Genomic DNA, 19471 nt, shown 5'->3' with positions numbered 1-19471 from the left:
ATGCAGGTCCCCATTCAGAGCCGCAGTGGCTGGACAGCAGCCGACCCAGAGGGAGAGGTCCCAACTGTGTGTGAACTGAGTGGGCGGACCCTAGCCAGATTTCTAAGATGATAAAAACCAGTTTTAACCACCTGTTTTATATGTGGGATAAAAGTCAGCTTAGAGTTGAAAATACCGCCCAGGTTTCTGACTGTTTCTGAATGACTTAATGAAAGTTCCTGTAGCTTCAGAAACTGTTTCTCTCTCTTGGCTTCAGGACCGATAACTAAAATTTCATTTTTCTCAATTGGTTGAGCAGAAATTTATGCAGAAAATTATTTGCCATCCATAATTTCACGTCTAAAATACAGTTAAAATTTTTAACGTGTGAGTGTTCACACAGTGGATTGTTTCTAGAAACCAGTCCTGAAAAAATGACCTTAGAACTAGACCAACATTTAGAATGCAAAGTAGCAATGAAACCTGACATTTATAGATGAAGCAAAGACTGAGTTTGTCATGTATAATCATCCAGCCAGTAGTTTAAAAGGTTTTTATAAAGCTTTATTTAATCTCCTTGATGAAGTAAAATGCAATTGTTATGAAACGATGAAATCAATTAAGTTGGTCACCTGTTTTATTGTTATGAACCATTTCAAAGTCTTGTTCTACCTTCACACATGGCATGTCATGCGCAATCAGGAACGCCTTAACGCGGTTTCTTATACGTTCTTTTAGCATAAGGTGTTCACACTGCACTGTCACTACCCGATTCTAGAGCGTGTAGCTACAGTTGGAAGAAGCTTGGTGTGAAATGTCAAAGTGGGGAAATCTTACGAATTGTGCTTCACGGTTTTTCTTTCACAGCTGAAAGATTTGGTGTCATATAATTCCAGCAGGGCACAAACTGTAATTTTTCGTTTTTCCGCCGTGATCACTTTTTAAACTGTTGGCACTTATCTGAACTACCAAATTCAAGTCCCTACCTGGTCAAAGATTAACTGGTTTAACCTTTAGCGTGCGTTCAATTGTCGTGCATTTTGTAAGTAAAGCCTGAAAACGAACTTAAAAACTCCCATAGAGACATGTGAATGCGAGGGTTTTGAACGCCGAAACCGTAAAAACGCATATATAAGTGCATTTGCAAAAACTTCTCATTGGTAGTGGTTGCTTGAACAGTCAGCCAACTTATTTTAGGCTCTGGACAAAGCTAAAATGAATATTTATCATTCCGCTTCATTGAACTTCATCAGCAGGACTTTTAAAAAGTAAGACCTGAAATGTCCCAGCTTGATATTCAGCATCAAGCCGATAATTGGGGACATTGGACCACCATGAGGCTTCTAAGACTGACCATGACTGCAGCTCAATGGTCCCTTTGAAAATTTTCAAAGTATAGTATAGTACATAGTATATGCCAGTCAGAGTCACCAGTCAGAGTCACCGTTTTCCAGCCCAAGGTTCATCTAAAAACCACTAGATCCCACAAGAAAATGTCCAAAATGTTACTCAGTGTTATCTATTATTTAGCTGTAATTAAAAATCCACTAGTTAGTGGACACATATTTAATTTATTATTAGTAGATAAACATCTCATAATGGCAGGTGAGGAAGTTGACAGGTGACAGTCCCTCATCTGCTTCCCCTGACCACCACATCACTGGTTGAAACATATTTCAATAACGAACTAGAAACCACAGAACTGACTACAAACCCGTCCAATCTGGCAATACTGTCAAAGCAATTATAATGAGACAGATAAGGAGTTTGAGCTTAAATTATTTCATATGAAATCATATTCTGTTACCCCACCAACTATGTGTGCAGAGAGGGGACGCTGCGGCCCGGGGACCGCCTCCTGAGCGTTGATGGTGTGCCATTGCACAACGCCGGCCACAATGAAGCCCTTAGCGTGTTGGGGCAGTGCAGCCAGGAAGCCCTGTTCCAGATCGAGTATGATGTCACCATCATGGGTAAGATCCAGACATAAAGAGACACAAATGAGAGCCACACATTTCAAACATGTTTGACCCTGCCTCTTTTTACTAAGAAAGATTAATTAATCTTACTCCAAAGAATTAAGAGAATTCCTTGTATCATTTCCTTATTTTTGTACAATGATATGTAGGAGTTAACATGCCCTGCTTTTGAGTATCTAGTTGTTCTGTTCAGATGTGAGTGAAGGATGGAGCTTGAGATTGATTTGTAGAGCAGCATTAGGAGTTAAGTGGATGTTCCTGCCCTAATTCATGTCCTGAAGCTAGAGATTGTGAATGAAAGGGTTAATAATAATGTATACAAGTGTCTAAAATGGACTTCTATTGCAGGAAATTTTGGTTCTCCTTTACCCATTGGGTACAAAGCTTTGATATTCCTTGGAACTACTCAATACATTCCAGAGGGACCAAGCCTTTGACTTCAAGTCCCATGTCAAGAACAACAAGCCTTAAGTGAAGTCCAAGTCCTAATGTTGAAGGGTTCACGTCCTTTTGAGTCCTTTTAACAACAGAGCAATAATACTTACACAGACCATGTGTTCTTTGAGGAACTATATCAAAGCATGGCAAGAATATTTACTAAATATTAGCTAAATTCGCATCTGGACACATCCCCTACCCCTAAAAAAACCACAATTTTTTCTCTATAAAACAAACAATTTTACTATGTTTGCAATTTAACAGCAAATGTACAGTCTCCTTGATTTAACTGTGCAGCTAGCAGTTCTTTAACAGATAAGCTAGCATCAGTTTTTTGTGCAACCTTAAGTATTAAACAAAGTTGGACGTTGTTGAGTTTTTGTCTGCTATCTTGACCTCCGTGCTCTGTAAACTGCAAACCGCTTTTTGTTTAAACCTCAACGTTTTCATATCCGACCATGATAACTCATGGAATCATTTTTTACAAACAAAAGCTAGCGCCTTGTTTGACAGATCTTCTTCATTGGTTGTCCTGCAACTTGATTGGTTGGATAATGTTGGATCAAAACAAAAGGGACTTAATTTGATTGGATGTTGTGCCAAAAGCATACACAGATGCAGAAACACAAAGAGTGATCTAGGTCAACATTTTTTTATTTTTGTGCTGTTGGGGAGAATCGTTCATCTTTTTGAGCCAAAGAAACATGAAACGACAAAAAAGAAATGGAACAAAGTATTCCAAAATTTGTCTATGTTGTTATTTCTCATTTAATAATTGTCCGTTTGTTTAGACACTTCAAGGTTCAGCTGAAATCTTATATGAAATAAATAACTGAGATTTTCCTGATTTTAGAAAGCGACACATTTTACAAGGGTATTTAAACTTTAGAGGATGAATAGAATAGAATTGAATACAATAGAACAGAACAGAATAAAATAGAATAGTATTTTATTGATCCTAAGGGAAATGACTTGGTTTCAGTACAACCCAGAACATGACAGACAACAGGAATACACACATACTGTTCAAGGTAGACTGCAGACTGTCTCTGTTGTTTCAGAACAGTACAGGCAGAATGACAAAGTCTGACAACAGATTTTTCCATACTAGACACGGTGACAAACGCCTCTGGACCGCTGCTGGTGGAGATCGCCAAATCTCCAGGGGCAACGCTGGGCATCACGCTCACATCTGCAAGCCACCGCAACAAACAGGTCATAGTCATCGACCGAGTCAAGCCTGGCAGCGTGGCGGACAGGTGTGTACTTAACTTCTCGTGCAAAAAATCAAAAGATTTGGCAAAAATGTTACATTTGTTGGAGATAAAACAAAACAGCTGTAGATGTTTTGTAGGGATTCACCTTTTTTCTATTTTTGGGGACCAAATAAAAATGATCTCTTTAGGATTATGAGCTCTTCTCACAGCATAGGCAGGTTTACAACTAAATAAATGAGTGTCCTTTTCATGGAATATTGCGGGTTGTTCCACATACCAGGGGCTGTTTTTCTGCTGGGTTTTGTTCAGAAGAGTACAGACTATTCTGGTTGTGAGCAATTGGAAGTGGAGAGGAGATACTTGGGATATTAATACAACTATAAAGTATTTTTAATAACTACCATCTTGTTCAATTAAAAATAAAAACAAAGGGAGAACCTCAAAGCTTCATCACAGATGGGTTTATTTTTCCCTTTAAGACCAATGCTTCCTGGAGCAGTTCAAATTGAGAGCAAAAAGCGAGAAAAATAAAGACTCTTTTTGGTTTTAGCTGGTAAACCTATCCTCTTTTTTTTGTTTCTTCATTTGACTAGCTTTCAAATTTTGCATCACCCTAAAAGAAAGCTGATCCGACAGCTCCATTCTGACTTGTTATAAATACTGATAGCTCCTGCAAAGAATAAAAAGTAATGGGAATAAATATTTTAAAGTAAGACTATTTAAAGAACTTCAAGTACAAAACTCTGGAAAAGGTCTTGTCCATGCACATATTTTTGCAGCAACAAGTGTGTAGAACTTGTGGATTTATGTGCTGAAGCTTCATTCTTTGTCATAAACATTTAGATAACTCACAATAAAACACAGTTTGTCATGCCCTATAACTAATAGTAGAAGGCAATGTTGAGCCTGGAGCAGACCCCTAGTCTGGATCTAAAATCTACATTTGAACTCAAATTCTGAAACAAACAAACACAGTAACCTTGACTGACTCAAGGGGTGGGTTCTGGTCCTTGCCGCCGGGTGCTGGGCCTCGTCAATTTCCATCTGTGGCCGAGCCTGGTCGGGCCATGTCTACAACAACCCTTGTGGGCCCCCTTCTGGCCCCTGTCTTGCACCTTTCTGGACCAACCGTGGGCCTGGTGGATGGCTGCCTGGAGCGCAGAGCGGGTCTCCCTTGGGGGGTCCTGGCTCGTACCTGGGGTTGGGGCGGGGGGATGCCCCAATGTGGCGTTGCGTTGGGGGCTTCTGGCTGCCGCGGCTGCAGCCGTGGCGTGGCGGGTGTCTTGGTGTGGGGGTGGCTGGTCACTCCCCCTCTTCTTTTCACATTCCATCATCCATTTTAGAAGAACATAAACACTCAACTGAGCACAGGTGTTGGCTCACCTTTGCACTAAGAGTTTGCATGATTGAATGAAATATCTCACACTAGTTGGCTTGAAGGCATAAGTATGCATGTGTGAACACTATCTGTATTGTGTACATGTTGACATGTGGACATTTTTGCAGCCAACAGGTGTGTTTATAACATTTGAGTGTGTGTGTGGACAGACCCCGCCCCTTTGAGATTTATATTCTATCTAAACCTTACCGTAATGATAAACATCCAGTAGCTTGTTGCTTTATGCTGCTTCATGGTTTTACCCCCCTCCCCCCTCCTATGATCACCCTCCTACCCCACCCCTAACATCCCTCCCTCTTCTTCCCTTCTTTCCTTTTCCTTCCGGTCCAACACAAAAGAATTTCAAAAACAATTAAAATGAATAAAGTTTGGCCTCGGTTACAAAAGGGGTTTATTCAGACATACCTCTGGTATGTCAGAAGATTCATAACCCCCGTTGTAAAAGTAAAATATGTCCAAAACAAGAGGCCTTCAGCTGTCATCGTTCTGCCCAGCTGTTGGACAGGACAAATTAAAAAAAAAAAAAAAAAACAACCTTGACTGACTCATCAAGCAGGTTTGCAGATTCCTTTCCTAAATTATAATACAGATCTCAGGCTAAGCAGACGTGTTTGCCGGTTCTTCTTTTTGATGAACATGTAGATCTTTACTGGAGCTGTTGCCCCCCTTTATTTTTTGTGGAGCTATCTTTCCTCCTCTTGTCTTTCCCTGATAAAGCAGATGTGGAGCTCTTCATCCAGGAGATCACCTGCTGTCCATAGATGGGACATCAACAGAGCACTGCACAGTCCTGGAAGCCACACAGCTTTTAGCAAGCACAACTGAACTGGTCAAGTTGGAAATACTCCCCTCACATCAAACAAGGCTGACGGGAAAACAGCATGACACAGGTGGGTGAAACAGTGACAAAGCTCACCAACTAATGTGTGAAACATGCATTTCTAGGATTAGCTACAGAGCTGTGTGGAATGTACCTGTGAAAAGTTCACAAAATTCTCTCTGCCAATCAGCTGCTCACAAAAACCAGATGTGGTCATGGTATGTGACCTAAACCGCCATCATTCTGGTTTTTGATGGTGGTCATACTGTAACGTTTAAAGCAAGAGCACCAATATAGACATTGCTTTCACCATCCTCACGTCAAACCCAGGGTTGGATTGTTGAAGGACTTTGCACTTGTCACTGCAGACACCAATTTAGGGAAATACCAAAAGTGTGAGACTTTTGTTGTGTTTTCCCGTTTTTAAACACACACTAGATGTTAGATTCAGCTTAGAATGAACCTGCTTAATACCCATAAAAAAGGAGATGCTTGCAGTCCATCACTGACAACAGCATTCATCGTCACCCTTCTCTCTTTTGTCACAAAAGGAATACTTTTAATGGTGGGCTGTGTTGCTGAATTCATCCTGAGATGTATTATTTCTCAATGACCATAAGACACACTCTTTTCCTAGACTTTTATGTAGGAGAGAAATCAGGTTTGTTTATTATTTACACAAATGGAAGGATAAGGGTGTAGTTTACTTCAACATGTTTCAACCGCTGGCTTGCACTCTGTCACACGATTGACCCGACAGATTTGTCTGGCGAGCCAAGCCCATCACAAACAGCTGAAAGTGACACGTTAGGACCAGCGCCACAACCTTCTGAGAGAGACTGCAGGCCCAGCGGTCAAAACATGTCAAAGTAAACTACAGCTTTACCCTTCCATTTTGTCTGACAAAGAAAGCAGATTGTTTTTAAGACCCATTGATGAAGATTGTGTTTTTGGTTTTTAACATGTTCTTGTCGCATTTTTCTGATAATGGGAAAATTAAGCTCAAATTTGCATTTCTGAATATTTTATTATTCAAATCTTCATTCACAAAGCCACCTGCAACATAAGTACAGAATAACCCCACGTGTACAACACAAACTGAAATGTCCTTCTATGTTCATGGTCAAGTTCCGATTTTTTATCAGTTAGAGAAATAGGGCCTCTGGATTTGTAGTAAAAGTGCTGATTCCAAGGAGTTCTCTATTATATGAGGGTTAATACTTTCAGCCGAGTAGCTCAGTCTATGGGACACACACACACATAAAAACATGCAACCAGAGCCTGGGATAAAGCCTCTGCTAATCGAGGACATTACTTTTTTTTTTTTTTTTTTTTTTTTTTTTCAGTCACGCAAGCTTGCAAAAACCCGCTTTACTCTTTTTATTCAGTTTGTTGACCCAATTAGACGCTCGAGAGAGGTAATATGAAAAATACTGCTCACAGAACATGCAATGCAGTAGTCTACCACACAAAATCTGCATCGTGTGACAGTTCAAAGGGCCACAAGGAAGAAGTGATGGGTGTTTGGAATGATATTAATAATACCGGTAATAAAAGAAATGCAGTGATGTACACCCACTGGCCACTTTATTAGGTTTGTCTTGCTAGGGCCGAAATGAACCCCCTTTTGCCTTCAGAACTGCCTTAATCCTAAATCCTGGCATGGATTCAACAAGGTACTTTTGGTTTGGTCCGTTTAGATGTGATGGCATCAAGCAGTTGCTGCAGGTTTCCAGCTGCATATCCATGATGCCAATCTCCTGCTCCACCACATCCCAAAGGTGCTTTGTTGGGTTGAGATCTGGTGACTGTTGAGGCCATTTGAGTCCAGTGAACTCATTGTCATTTTCAAAAAACCAGTCTGAGATGATTCAAGCTTTATGCCATGGCATTTTATCCTACTGGAAGTAGCCATCAGAAGATGGTACACTGTGGTCATAAAGGGATGGACATGGTCAGCAACAATATTCAGGTAGGCTGAGGCGTTGGAATCATGCTCATTTGGTCACAAAGGGCCCAAAGTATCCCAAGAAAATGTCCCCTACACCTCCGCCACCAGCTTGAAGCATTAATACAAGGCAGGATGGATCCCTGCTTTGATGTTGTTGATGCCAATTTCTGACCCTATACCATCTGAATGTTGCAGCAGAAACGGAGCCTCATCAGATCAGGCAACTTTTTTCCAATCTTCTATTGTCCAATTTCATTGAGTCTGTGTGAATTGTAGCCTAAGTTTCCTGTTCTTAGCTGACAGCAGTAGCACTATTGGATGTGTTGTGTGTTCGCAGATGTTCTTTTGCAGACCTCAGTTGTAACCAGAGATTATTTGAGTTTTTGTTGTCTTTCTATCAGCTGGAACCAGTCTGGCCATTCTCCTCTGACCTCTGGCATGAACAAGGCATTTCCGCCCACAGAACTGCTTCTCATTGGATATTTGATCTTTTTCTGACCAATCTCTGTAAACCCTAGAGATGGTTGTGGGTGAAAATCCTAGTAGATCAGCAGTTTCTGAAATCCTCAGACCAGCCCATCTGGCCCCAACAATGTTCAAAGTAACCTTAACCACCTTTCTTTCCCATTCTGACACTCTGTTTGAGCTGCAGCGGATCGTCTACATGGTCAATGTCCACATGCCTAAATGCATTAACTTGCTGCCATGTGATTGGCTTATTAGAAATTGACATTAGTAAGCAGTTGGACAGGTGTACTTAATAAAGTGGTCAGTGAGTATACCTAAAAGTTAAAAGATATCTAGATATCCAATTATTTACTCAGATAGACGGACAACACAGAGGTTGTAAAAGTTTATTTAAAAACATGTTCTCAAGTCCTTCATGTTTGTTTCATCCTTGTTTTTTAATTCCTTAACCATCCTTTTTAGTTTCAATGGTTTATTTCTCTTGTGAGTCTAGTGAATCTTAGTTGTGTGTGTTTCAGTGAAGGTCCAGAAGTCAGACCATCCCCACTCCTGGGACCCATGTGTGAACTTCTGTCCCCCTCCAAACTCCACCCTCTGTAGCACAAGTTCCACCCTCAACAAATCATGGACTCCGTCCAACAACAACACAATCAACAGCCTAGACTACTGCAAGTGTAAGTAAGAGCAGTGTGTTTGTGAGCTAGAAAACCGTATGTTGACTTTAAAGGAAGAATCCATTATCACCCCTTTTGTCATTTGTTATCATACTTGTAATTCACAATACAGTTATTTGTGCTATTGCACATGCAAAGTAAACAAAATCTCTTTTATCTGCAGCTCTGGTTTCTGCCAGCTTCTCTCCAGGCTCTACAAGCACGTCAGGGCCCAGCAGTCAGAGCTCCAGCACGCTGCCGAGACCCACGGTTCCCATGAGTCCTCGCAACTCTCTGCTCAAACGACGACAGAGGAAGAAGGAGCACAAGAGCTCCTGTGGGTTCCCTGTAATAAAATGGCTGGATATTTCTCTGCTGTTGTGCCAGTCTTCCTAACCTCGCCATTCATGTTTAGTGTCCCTAGCATCCAGTTCAGTGGGTCCAGGTGGTCAGGTGGTTCATGTTGAGACCAGTGAGGTCATCTTAACAGGGGATCCCCTCAATGGCTTTGGCGTCCAGCTCCAAGGAGGAATATTTGCTACTGAGACACTGTCTGCGCCGCCACTTATCCGATTCATAGAGCCAGACAGTTCAGCAGAGAGGTGAGCTTAGACCAATGTCTTATCCATCACATCTAAAATGCCATAACACACAAAAATCAGCAACAGATTTAAAAACAAAGAATTGAAAAATGAATCCACGGGAAGTTACTAAAAGCTGAAACAAGAGAGAGCGATGAACAAACTCAACAAGGACTGTGAAACCAAAGAGTTAAAAGAACGAACCAGAAGCAGTTGTACCTACAAAGTAAAAACAACTTCTGAAGAGAACAAACCCAAACTAAAACACTGAAGTCCTATAAGAGAGGAATCCCTAAATGCTTTTTATTAAAGGACAGTTGTTACTGGGCGTCTGCTTGTTGTCAACCAAAGATGCGCTTTTGCCCCTAGTTGTGAGAAGTGGCCGGCAATTTTATTCTTAAAAAAAAAGTATACTTGTTTAAATGCAAAAAGTATGCTTTAACATTAAATAAAATGAACATTATACCTATTTGGATTCACTCTTTAACCCTTGTGCTATCCTAGGCACTTTAACATTGGGAGTTGGGTCATCTAGACCCACTAGACCTCTGAACCTTTTTTCTTCAATGATTTGTGATCTTCACTGGTGTCCATGGATTACATGAAATCCTCTTCACCTTTATCCACCTTTGTCATGGTAGGGAGAACACGTCAATGCATGGATGGGGTCATCTAAGATAGCACAAGGGTTAAGGTCCCATCCATGCACTAGGGTTACAGACTCATTCTGATGAAAATCATGTTTTGAACATGTTCTTGTAGCCTTGTTCTGATGATGGAGAACCTATATAAAAATATTAGGCTTAAAACAGCTTTTTTGAGTATTTCTTTATTCAAATAGTTATAAAGCAGGAGAAGATGATAAAATGTCATTTGTTACATATTGCGCCGGGCGGGCCACAAGCTCCATTGTGATGCATTTGCTTGTAAACAACTAGACCCATTGACGTCTTTGTTTTCCTCGTCTGAGCTGGTATCTGGCATAAAAACTGTACAGTTGAATAGCTCCAGTACTGAAGGTTAGGTTAGGGTTGTGAGGGACTGTAAGCTAATGGGATGTGGGGACAGACTTACATCGTGCTAATAGTCCCCCCACAGCTATGAGGAGAATTTTTAATAAGCCTCCTGCTCTGGAGAAACTATGTCCAGGAAAACGATGCAGTTCTTTTTATTTATTTATTTTTGGCTAAAAACAGCATAATCGTAATTAAAACACCACTGGGAACACTTTTACAATGGATCAAAATATGATTGAAGTGGGACTTTAAATCATGAGGGTTGTCTGCTTTTTAAACCACAGTTCAAAGAGAGGCACACAATCTCATTTATCATAAATCAGAAACATTTATTTCAAAAGATTTGACCTTCAGAAGAACTTGTATGGGATTACATTTCTGGCATTAATTGAAAGGGCGTAAAGACAACTGAGCAGGCGTATTTAGGAACTGAGTGAGTGAACCTTACAACCGCGTTGGCGCAATTCTAACTAAGCGACCCCGTATTTCACAATTGCACGGTTGCAATCCTAACTGAGCAGTGATCTTGCTCGGTCAGATCCTTTTTGCGCACTCACCTGGATTTACTGTGTGGTCAGATCTTTTTTGCACGCTCACCTGGATTTACGCTCAGTGTTAAGGGGGCATTTTTGTCACTTGTGGGGCGGTGTTTAGGGGTGTGTTTGTCACTTGGGGGCAGGAACCTTTCTGGTTGATCTGATTGGCTAAAATTTGGATGTCAAGCAGCGGGGCGGGACTTTCATTTTGGGTCTTTAATAGAAAAGGAACGGCGGCTGTTACGTGGATTAAAAGCATTAAAACGGTAACAAATGCAGTGAATTTCACATGAGAAAAAATTACAGCACAAATAAACCAGCTGCACTTTCTTACCTTGGTTTTGGGTCGTTGGTTAATGTTTTAATCCACGTTACATCCGCCGTATTTTTCTATGAATGCCTCTAACAGTGATGGAGGGAGGGGGCGAACAAGTTTGACACAAAGACCCGACATTTCTAACTGTGATAGTCAAAGAGCCACACCACACACTGACCTGCCAGACACACACACACAATTAAAGCCATGTTATTTCCCATAACCCAGTCCTCTCCTTACAACAGCGCTGGATTAAACGGCGCCGTTTCAGTTTTGAGCGTTTTTTCTGTATTTAACGTTAACACATACCGGTGAAACGTGCATGCTGGTGTTTGTTTAAAAAAGGCAGCGAGCGCAAAACTGAGTTGTTTGTGATTTATTTTTTCAGTCATCAATCAGCATTTAAAATCCATCAAAGTCCTCATTTTCTGCATCTGAAACAGCTGGGCTACATTTCTACAAAACACGCCTGCTTCCCTTTCCTCATCAGAGTCCGTCTCCTTGCTATGCGGCTCCAAAGAACGGTGAAAGCAGACACCTCAGGCCAAGTTTAAGTCCTGCAGTCCCAAAGTGTGGCGTAACTCGCCGGCGCTGCGTCCCGGTAAGGGGGGAGGATGGACAGCTTTTCACTGTTATCTCTGCTGGAGTTTGTTGCGGTCAGCCTCGAGTCGATCTTCCAACGCAGGCAACCTCCTTTTCCGCGGAAACTCAGCTGCTGCTGCGTCTTCTTGTCTTGTCGGAGTTGGTTTGTCAGCGTCTTCACTTGCGAACCATGGATTCATTATTTTAAATTCTCTGGCAGCTGAGGTTCGATCTTGAATCTTCACAGATTCAGACTTCCTGCTTCAATAACTCTTCTGATAAACGTTCAAATGTGTCAGCAAGTATCTCAATGCTTCTGTATTAACACAGAGAGTGAACCACAAATGCATTTCTAAAGAAAAAAGATAGTTTTTTTGCCTTTTTTTAGCTTTAAGCTGTGAATGCAGACATGCAGCAGCCGGCTGCCAAGGGACCATCAACAAAGTGCAACCTCTGTGAACTGTGAAACACCATTCTGTAAAAATCAATAATCTCACCAAAAAAAATAAATGTCTATATTTATATGAACTGGTAATGAAGACTCGTCAGCATATTCGTTTTACAATAAATATTTTGGAGGAAAGTCCATCTTTATTTTATCTTGTTGCATATACTTTTTCAAATTTTAATAGATATGAATCATGACTAAAGTTATCAGTAGTTATAAAGATACTGAAGCTACTGTCACCAAACCTTCTGTACGGACTAATAATGACCTTATTGTCATACAAAAATATATATCATAAATGTCAATAGTTCACTTTGTTTATTTTTAGGAATTTTTCATTTTTACAAATGGATCCAATTTGGTCAAAAATCCTCAATAGCTCTGAAGATGCTAGATTTTTTTTTTACATAATCTTTATTGTAGTAGGAAAATAAGGTCATGATTAGTCAGTACAGGAAGTTTTGTGTCAGTAACTACAGCATCTTCAAAGCTATTGAGGATTTTTGACCAAATCTGATCAATATTTAAATATGAAAAATTCTTAACAATAAACAACGTGAATTATGACAATCATTATTGCAGTAGGACAATAAGGTCATAATTAGTCAGTACAGGAGGTTTGCTGACAGAAGCTTTAGTATCTTCAGAGCTATTGTGCATTTATGTTATGATTCATATCTCTATTAAATTTAAAAAACTATAAGCAATAAAATAGAGGTTGACTTTCAAACAAAATGTAGTCAGTTTAATAATGATGTAGCATTACTATGCTGACGAGTCTCCATTACCAGTTCATATAAATATAGACATGTATTCGCTTTTAAAAAGTTTACTGATTTTTACAGAATGTTGTTTCACAGGGTACGCACTTTATTGACGGTCCCTTGGCAGCCGGCTCGCTGCTCTGTTTGCATTCACAGCTTAAAACGAACAATTCTGATTAAAAGGCAATAAAAACGATCTTTTTTCTTTAAAAATGCTTTTGTAGTTCACTCTCTGTGTTAATGCAAAAGGATAGAGGTACTTGCTAACACATTTGAACGTTTATCAGAAGAGTTATTGAAGCAGGAAGTCCGAATCTGTGAAGATCTAATTTAAACGAACTGCAGCTGCTCGATTCCCGTGTTGCTCCGCCTAGCTGATAGCTTAAACTGTGCCTCATAATCATGTCTCTTTGCATTTCCAGGGTTTCCAAACGAAGTTGTTCTGCATTATACTCATAACTGCACCTTTGTTCTATGGGGGGGGGGGGGGGGTCTTCTTTCACGTCCTCACCTTTCTCCGTACTGTCATCATGCTGTTCTCTCCTAGATCCTCTTTACCGAAGTCACACAACAACACATTAGCCGCTCTGCACATTTTGGAGAAAATGTAAAACTTTCACCTTATGGTTGTGAAAGTACTGTATATAGAAACTATGCTAAAAGGCAGAGAGCTGCATTCAGTTCAAGAGCCGCTTGTTAGCCCCCCCCCCCCCCCCCCCCCCCCCGGTTCTGAAAAATGAAATTCCCGCCCCTCTGCCTCACTGATATGCAAATTTCGGCCAATCAGATCAACCAGAAAGGTTCCTGCCCCCAAGTGACCAACACACCCCTGAACACCGCCCCACAAGTGACAAGAACGCCCACTTAACACCGAGCGTAAATCCAGGTGAGCGCGCAAAAAGGATCTGACCGAGCAAGATCACTGCTCAGTTAGGATTGCAGCCGTGCAATTGTAAAATACGGGGTCGCTTAGTTATAATTGCGCCAGCGCGGTTGTAAGGTTCACTCACTCACTCAGTTCCTAAATATGCCTGCTCAGTTGTCTTTATGCCCTTTCAATTAATGGCAGAAATGTAATCCCATAAACTTGCATTTGAACATTTACACTAATGTACCTCCCACACTCCACCAGACTTTATTGTGTTGTGCTGATGTACTTCTGAACTAGTTTGAATAAAGTCGAGGTTTGTCTTGAAACTGGAACTGCAAAATAATATCTCCAGTAAAGTTATGATTCATGGCTTTCATAGTCAGATCTAATATTCTGCACTTCCTACAATTCCTCAAATGATTTATGTATAGTAAGGGAGAAAAGAGAGAGAAAAGTTCATGCCCAAAAGCAGAGAGAGTGACAAGTGCCAAAAATAATATGAAAATGTAACAAAGCGAGGAGTCTGAAACTTTTATTCCTTCTCCTCTTTCCTTCTGAAAACATAAAACTTTGGAGTCAGGTAGGCTCCAAGCTAAGATGGGGGTTCTTACATTTTTATCACCTGCGAGCTCCCTTTTTGACCCTGTGGTGATCATATTTAGAAAGATGCTGGCTCTACAACAGACAGGGGTTATTATTTCAGACTAGAGATGCATGTATGACACAAAGTACTTCCAGCTACTGGAAGGAGTTGCAAAAAAATTGAAATTTTTAGGTAAAAGAATAATGGGAACGATTTATGCAAAACTGTAAAGGGTAGCTATGTATATACTAAATGTTTACCCAGTTTTAGGAGAAAATCAATGCACTTCCTTTCAGGAGTCAAATTATAAACTCTGTGCAAGAACAATTCACCTCTTTAGGATGAAATAAAATGTTTTATTTACCAGCTGTTTTTATCCAGGCCTGCTTTTTGTATACTCTGATACGTCAACAGATGGGACTTGTTCTCCTTGATTTATATGACTTTCAAGTTAATCATGCTTTTTCTCTCACCTTTGTTCACATTTTCCTGATCACGGCTGTTGTAGGTGTGGCTTGCTGCAAGTAGGAGACCGCCTCCTGTCCATCAATGGGATCCCAACAGAAGACGGAACGCTGGAGGAAGCCAATCAGCTTCTCCGTGATGCAGCTCTGACCAATAAGGTCGTGCTGGAGGTTGAATTCGATGTAGCAGGTTTGTGAACTTTGAATAACTCTGCAGAGCTTTTTTGTTATCGTTTCAACTCAGTTTAACCGGGGCAGTGAACAGAATTAAGTATTCCAAGTAATGTGTCAATAAATGCTAAAAGTCGTGGCGTTTCTCCTAATTAGCACAGCCATTGACTTTGTAAGAGAACTGGAGTGAGCAAGAGTGACATCATTCATAGAAAATGACTTACTTCCAGTTTCGACCAAATGAAGTCACTATTTGGAGCTTGTTAGAAGTCCACACCCCTTCTACTGAAAGCGAGCTCGGGGGAATCTGTCAATCAAATGCTTGAGGAGGGGGCCGGTAAGCTTTACAGAGGCATCTGATTGGTCAGTTTAAAACTTGAATAATTTGGGATAAAGAAAAAATATTATGAAAAAAAATAACAGTTAGCAAGAACATGTAAAATTAAAGCCGCAAGCGGCGTTGTATGGCCCGCAGACGCAACCCGCCTTCCACGCCCAATTCTACGCACCACCGCCTCCCTCACCGCCCTCAATGCCCACTTTTGATAAAGGCTAGTCAAAACGGCATTTGCTAATTATGCTAACTATTCTAGCTATGCTGATTTGGCTAAAAGTGCTAGCATTGCGATCAGCATCATCAACTGACTCAGGAAAAAACATTATTAAAAATGCTAATTATGCTAACTATGCTAGTTATGCTAACATAGCTAAAAGTGCTAGCATAGCGATCAACATCATCAACTGACTCAGAAAAACATATTACCTAAAATGCTAATTATGCTAACTATGCTAGCTATGCTAATGTGACTAAAAGTGCTAGCATAGCGATTAGCATCATCAACTGACTCAGAAAAACACATTACCTAAAATGCTAATTATGCAAACTTTGCTAGCTATGCTAATGTGGCTAAAAGTGCTAGCATAGCGATCAGCATCATCAACTCTCTCAGAAAAACATATTGCTCAAAATGCTAATTATGCTAACTATGCTAGTTATGCTAACATAGCTAAAAGTGCTAGCATAGCGATCAGCATCATTAACTGACTCAGAAAAACACATTACCTAAAATGCTAATTATGCTAACTATGCTAGTTATGCTAACATAGCTAAAAGTGCTAGCATAGCGATCAGCATCATCAACTGAATCAGAAAAACACATTCCTCCATTGGTGAGAGCTATATGTCATAAGTTTATAAAAAACCCACTTTTTTTCAAAATGGCGGCTTTTCTGCTGATTTTATCTCCATAGCATCCATTGTATGTTTTGGTCCCCTCAGGAGGACGAACAGATTGACGTCAGTTTCGGACAAATCGGTAAAAGTAAACTTTTTGTCGTCCTTAGCAACAGTGGTTTTATGCTAACCACACCCACATTCCTTATATGTCCATATCCAGTGTTTTTCAATGTATTCAGTTTCAGGCATGAATGCATGCATTCAATTTTCACTGTATTGTATTGAAAGGCATGGGAGTTATAACTGTGCGCCACTTTGCTAGCTTGCCACGCGCACGCCGTTCAAAATCTACAACTTCTAATTCCAACATTTTTTCCACAGTAGCTTGCCATTGATGCCCAAAAAGTTTCGAGACCATCGATGAAAATTCCAACGACAAGTTTACGTTTGAATCCGGTGGGAAAGGTGTTTTTTATAGAAATTCAAGATGGCCGCCTTTTCCCGAAGTCAAAGGTCAACGAAACTCCAGAGGTGATTGTAAACTTACGCTAGGGACATGCGCACAAAATTTCGTAAAAATCGCTCGAAAAAAAGTCCCTTTTTCCATATTGTGTAAAAACGCGAAAAACGCAAAATGGCAGATTTTGGCACAAAATGGCCGCCAAACCGTAGGTTGTGTCGCCATCACGTAATGATTTCAAAACTTTGTTTTGATATACCCGACAAAGTTGTCTAGGTTTCGTTAGCCGATTCTTAGAAAAAAAAATCCGAATTTTTTTTTTTTAGCCGAGTCAGCACTTTTTTTGCGATCGTTTTTTGTTTACCACGGCCGCATTTCTTTATCGATTTTGTCGTATGTGACATCATTTTTTTCAGTATGGGCCAAGGAATCGCATATTTCAGTTTCAGGCTATTCTGATAAAATATGTGCGAGCTAGCTAAACTGGCGACGGTTGCGAATTCGCCATGCCCACGCGTTTCAAATTCTACAACTTCTAATTCCAACATTTTGTCCACAGTAGCTTGCCATTGATGCCCGAGAAGTTTCAAAAAGATCGATAAAAATCCCTAGGACGAGTTTTCGTTTGTATCCGTTACTAAAGGTGCTTTTTTATGAAAATTCAAGATGGCCGCCCCTTGCCAAGGTCAAAGGTCAACAAAACTTCTTTGGTTATTGTAGAATTACGCTGGCGGCATGTATGTGCGATTTTGTGAAAATCGCTCATACGAAAGTGTCGTTTTCCCATATTTTGAAAAAACACGAAAATCGCCATTTCTCTGAGTTCGCCACAAAATGGCCGCCAAGCCGTAGGTCGTGTGGCCGCCCCGTAATGATTTCAAAACTTCTTTGGGATATCCCCGACCGTGTGTTTTGGTTTCGCGACTGTATTTTGAAGTACATTTTGTTGGGCCCCATACGCGATTTTCGGCCCATTCATTTTTTTGACGGGATCGCTGGCCGTGATGTCATCGTCTTCGGGGGGGTGACGTTGACTCTTTGGAAAATTCATTTGCAATTTATCCCAGGTGTGTGCACATTTTGGTGACTTTTCGAGCATGCGGCGGGGGTCACATTCTCGCTGAAAGGCGGCGAAGTCGTCGTTCCAACTGCGAAAACAATATGGTCCTTGCAGTCAGTGACTGCTGCTGCGGGCCATAAAAATATGTATCAGAGCAAGAATGATTATTCTGAAAAATATAATGAGTGTGTAATAGCTGTTTATTTCTCTCTAGAAGTCTATAGAATTTTGACTTCTTGGAACCAGTGGGTACTTCCTGTTTGGAACATGGGGGGGGGGGGGGGGGGGGGTGTAACTCACTCCAGTTCTCATATACAGTCAACAAGCACTACAGATGTATTGATAAATTTCACTGAGCAAATATACTGTCGCAACGAACCCTGTTCCTGCTGTGCCGCCTCCTTGTGGCCAGCTCGACTCCTCACATCCAAACATTTTCTGGCAATTTCAGGTTCTCATCTTGAGTGGAAAAATGCAAAACATTTGTGTTTGACTCAGTCTGAAGCCTGGTTTTAATCAATAATTAGATTTTTTTAACTAGAAATGCTTATTTAAAGATGTTTCATGCCACTTTACTTCTCAGTATGTGTTCCTCACGTTTTTATTTTTTATAAATTAATTAAAAACTGCTATTATACAGTGTCTTTTTTTAATTTATTTTTTGAAGAGGGTTGAAAGTGTTTATTCCCATGTTTGCAGCACAAATGGATGATGAAAGCTCTGTAATGATTTTAGATGAACACTTAAATGAGAAGCTTGATCTGAAAAAATGTCCTCAACCCTCAGCTTGTATCTGAATGCCTCTCTGTTGGGTTGTTTTACCAGCAAATTAGGATTATTGGTCACACAGAAGAACTGGGAGGATTATAGGCTGATTTGTTCCTCCCCAAGAGGAAATGTAATCCACTGCTTTTTATTTTGGGTCGTTTTAAAAAGTGACAAATGGTCCTCTCTCCTTTGCACGACAGAATCTGTGGTGCCTAGTAGTGGTACCTTCCATGTCAAGTTACCCAAGAAGAGAGGAGTGGAGCTGGGAATCACCATCAGCGGTAAGAAACACACGAATGAACAGACAAAAAAAGCTGTGATTTTTTTCTTTTTTTTATTTACTGTGCACAGTGTGTGATTCTTTAGATTCCTGCACGCTGGACTCTTTCCAAACCACACAAGATCCTATAAACGTGTACTGGACTATGAAAAGCATTTGGCTGTAAATAGAATTATTGCTCCCCTTAGCTTAGTTTAGCATTGTACCCCACACCATCACACTACTACCACATCGGGCTGTTGCTTGAACGTTTTTCCTGCATTTGCTTGACTCCAGACGTCAAACCTTGCAGAAAGATTCATTGGTCCACGGAATATTTGTTCATTTTTCTTGGAGAAAATCCAAGTCTTTGTAAAATTCTTCCGTACTTCTGCTTTTATGTAAACTTTTCCTTGTTAAGTCAGGAATTTGAGTCCTATTGATCATTCTGAAGATAGATAAAAGGAAATACCTTTTTTCATATAGGTTACAGGTTGTGATATCAAAACGT

At 40.5% G+C, this 19471-nt stretch overlaps 1 protein-coding gene across 8 annotated transcripts in view; it reads left to right on the top strand.

The window, feature by feature from the left end:
* The window catches only part of grip2 (glutamate receptor interacting protein 2), a 242945-nt gene that overhangs the window by 203213 nt on the left and 20261 nt on the right, over positions 1–19471 (top strand). For 7 of the 8 annotated variants that reach the window (XM_023955041.1, XM_023955039.1, XM_023955037.1 and 4 more), the window contains exons 7-14: positions 1807–1952; positions 3508–3655; positions 5730–5902; positions 8770–8925; positions 9089–9241; positions 9320–9506; positions 15110–15255; positions 18902–18982. In XM_023955041.1, the coding sequence (XP_023810809.1) occupies positions 1807–1952; positions 3508–3655; positions 5730–5902; positions 8770–8925; positions 9089–9241; positions 9320–9506; positions 15110–15255; positions 18902–18982 (1190 nt within the window). The remainder of the gene's footprint in view (positions 1–1806; positions 1953–3507; positions 3656–5729; positions 5903–8769; positions 8926–9088; positions 9242–9319; positions 9507–15109; positions 15256–18901; positions 18983–19471) is intronic. The other variant, XM_023955038.1, reaches the window with a different exon arrangement.

The sequence above is a fragment of the Oryzias latipes genome, chromosome 5, assembly GCF_002234675.1.
Source record: "Oryzias latipes chromosome 5, ASM223467v1".
NCBI classification, from domain to species: domain Eukaryota; kingdom Metazoa; phylum Chordata; class Actinopteri; order Beloniformes; family Adrianichthyidae; genus Oryzias; species Oryzias latipes.
The sequence above is the reverse complement of the archived record's forward strand: the minus strand, read 5'-3'. Positions and strand labels throughout refer to the sequence as shown.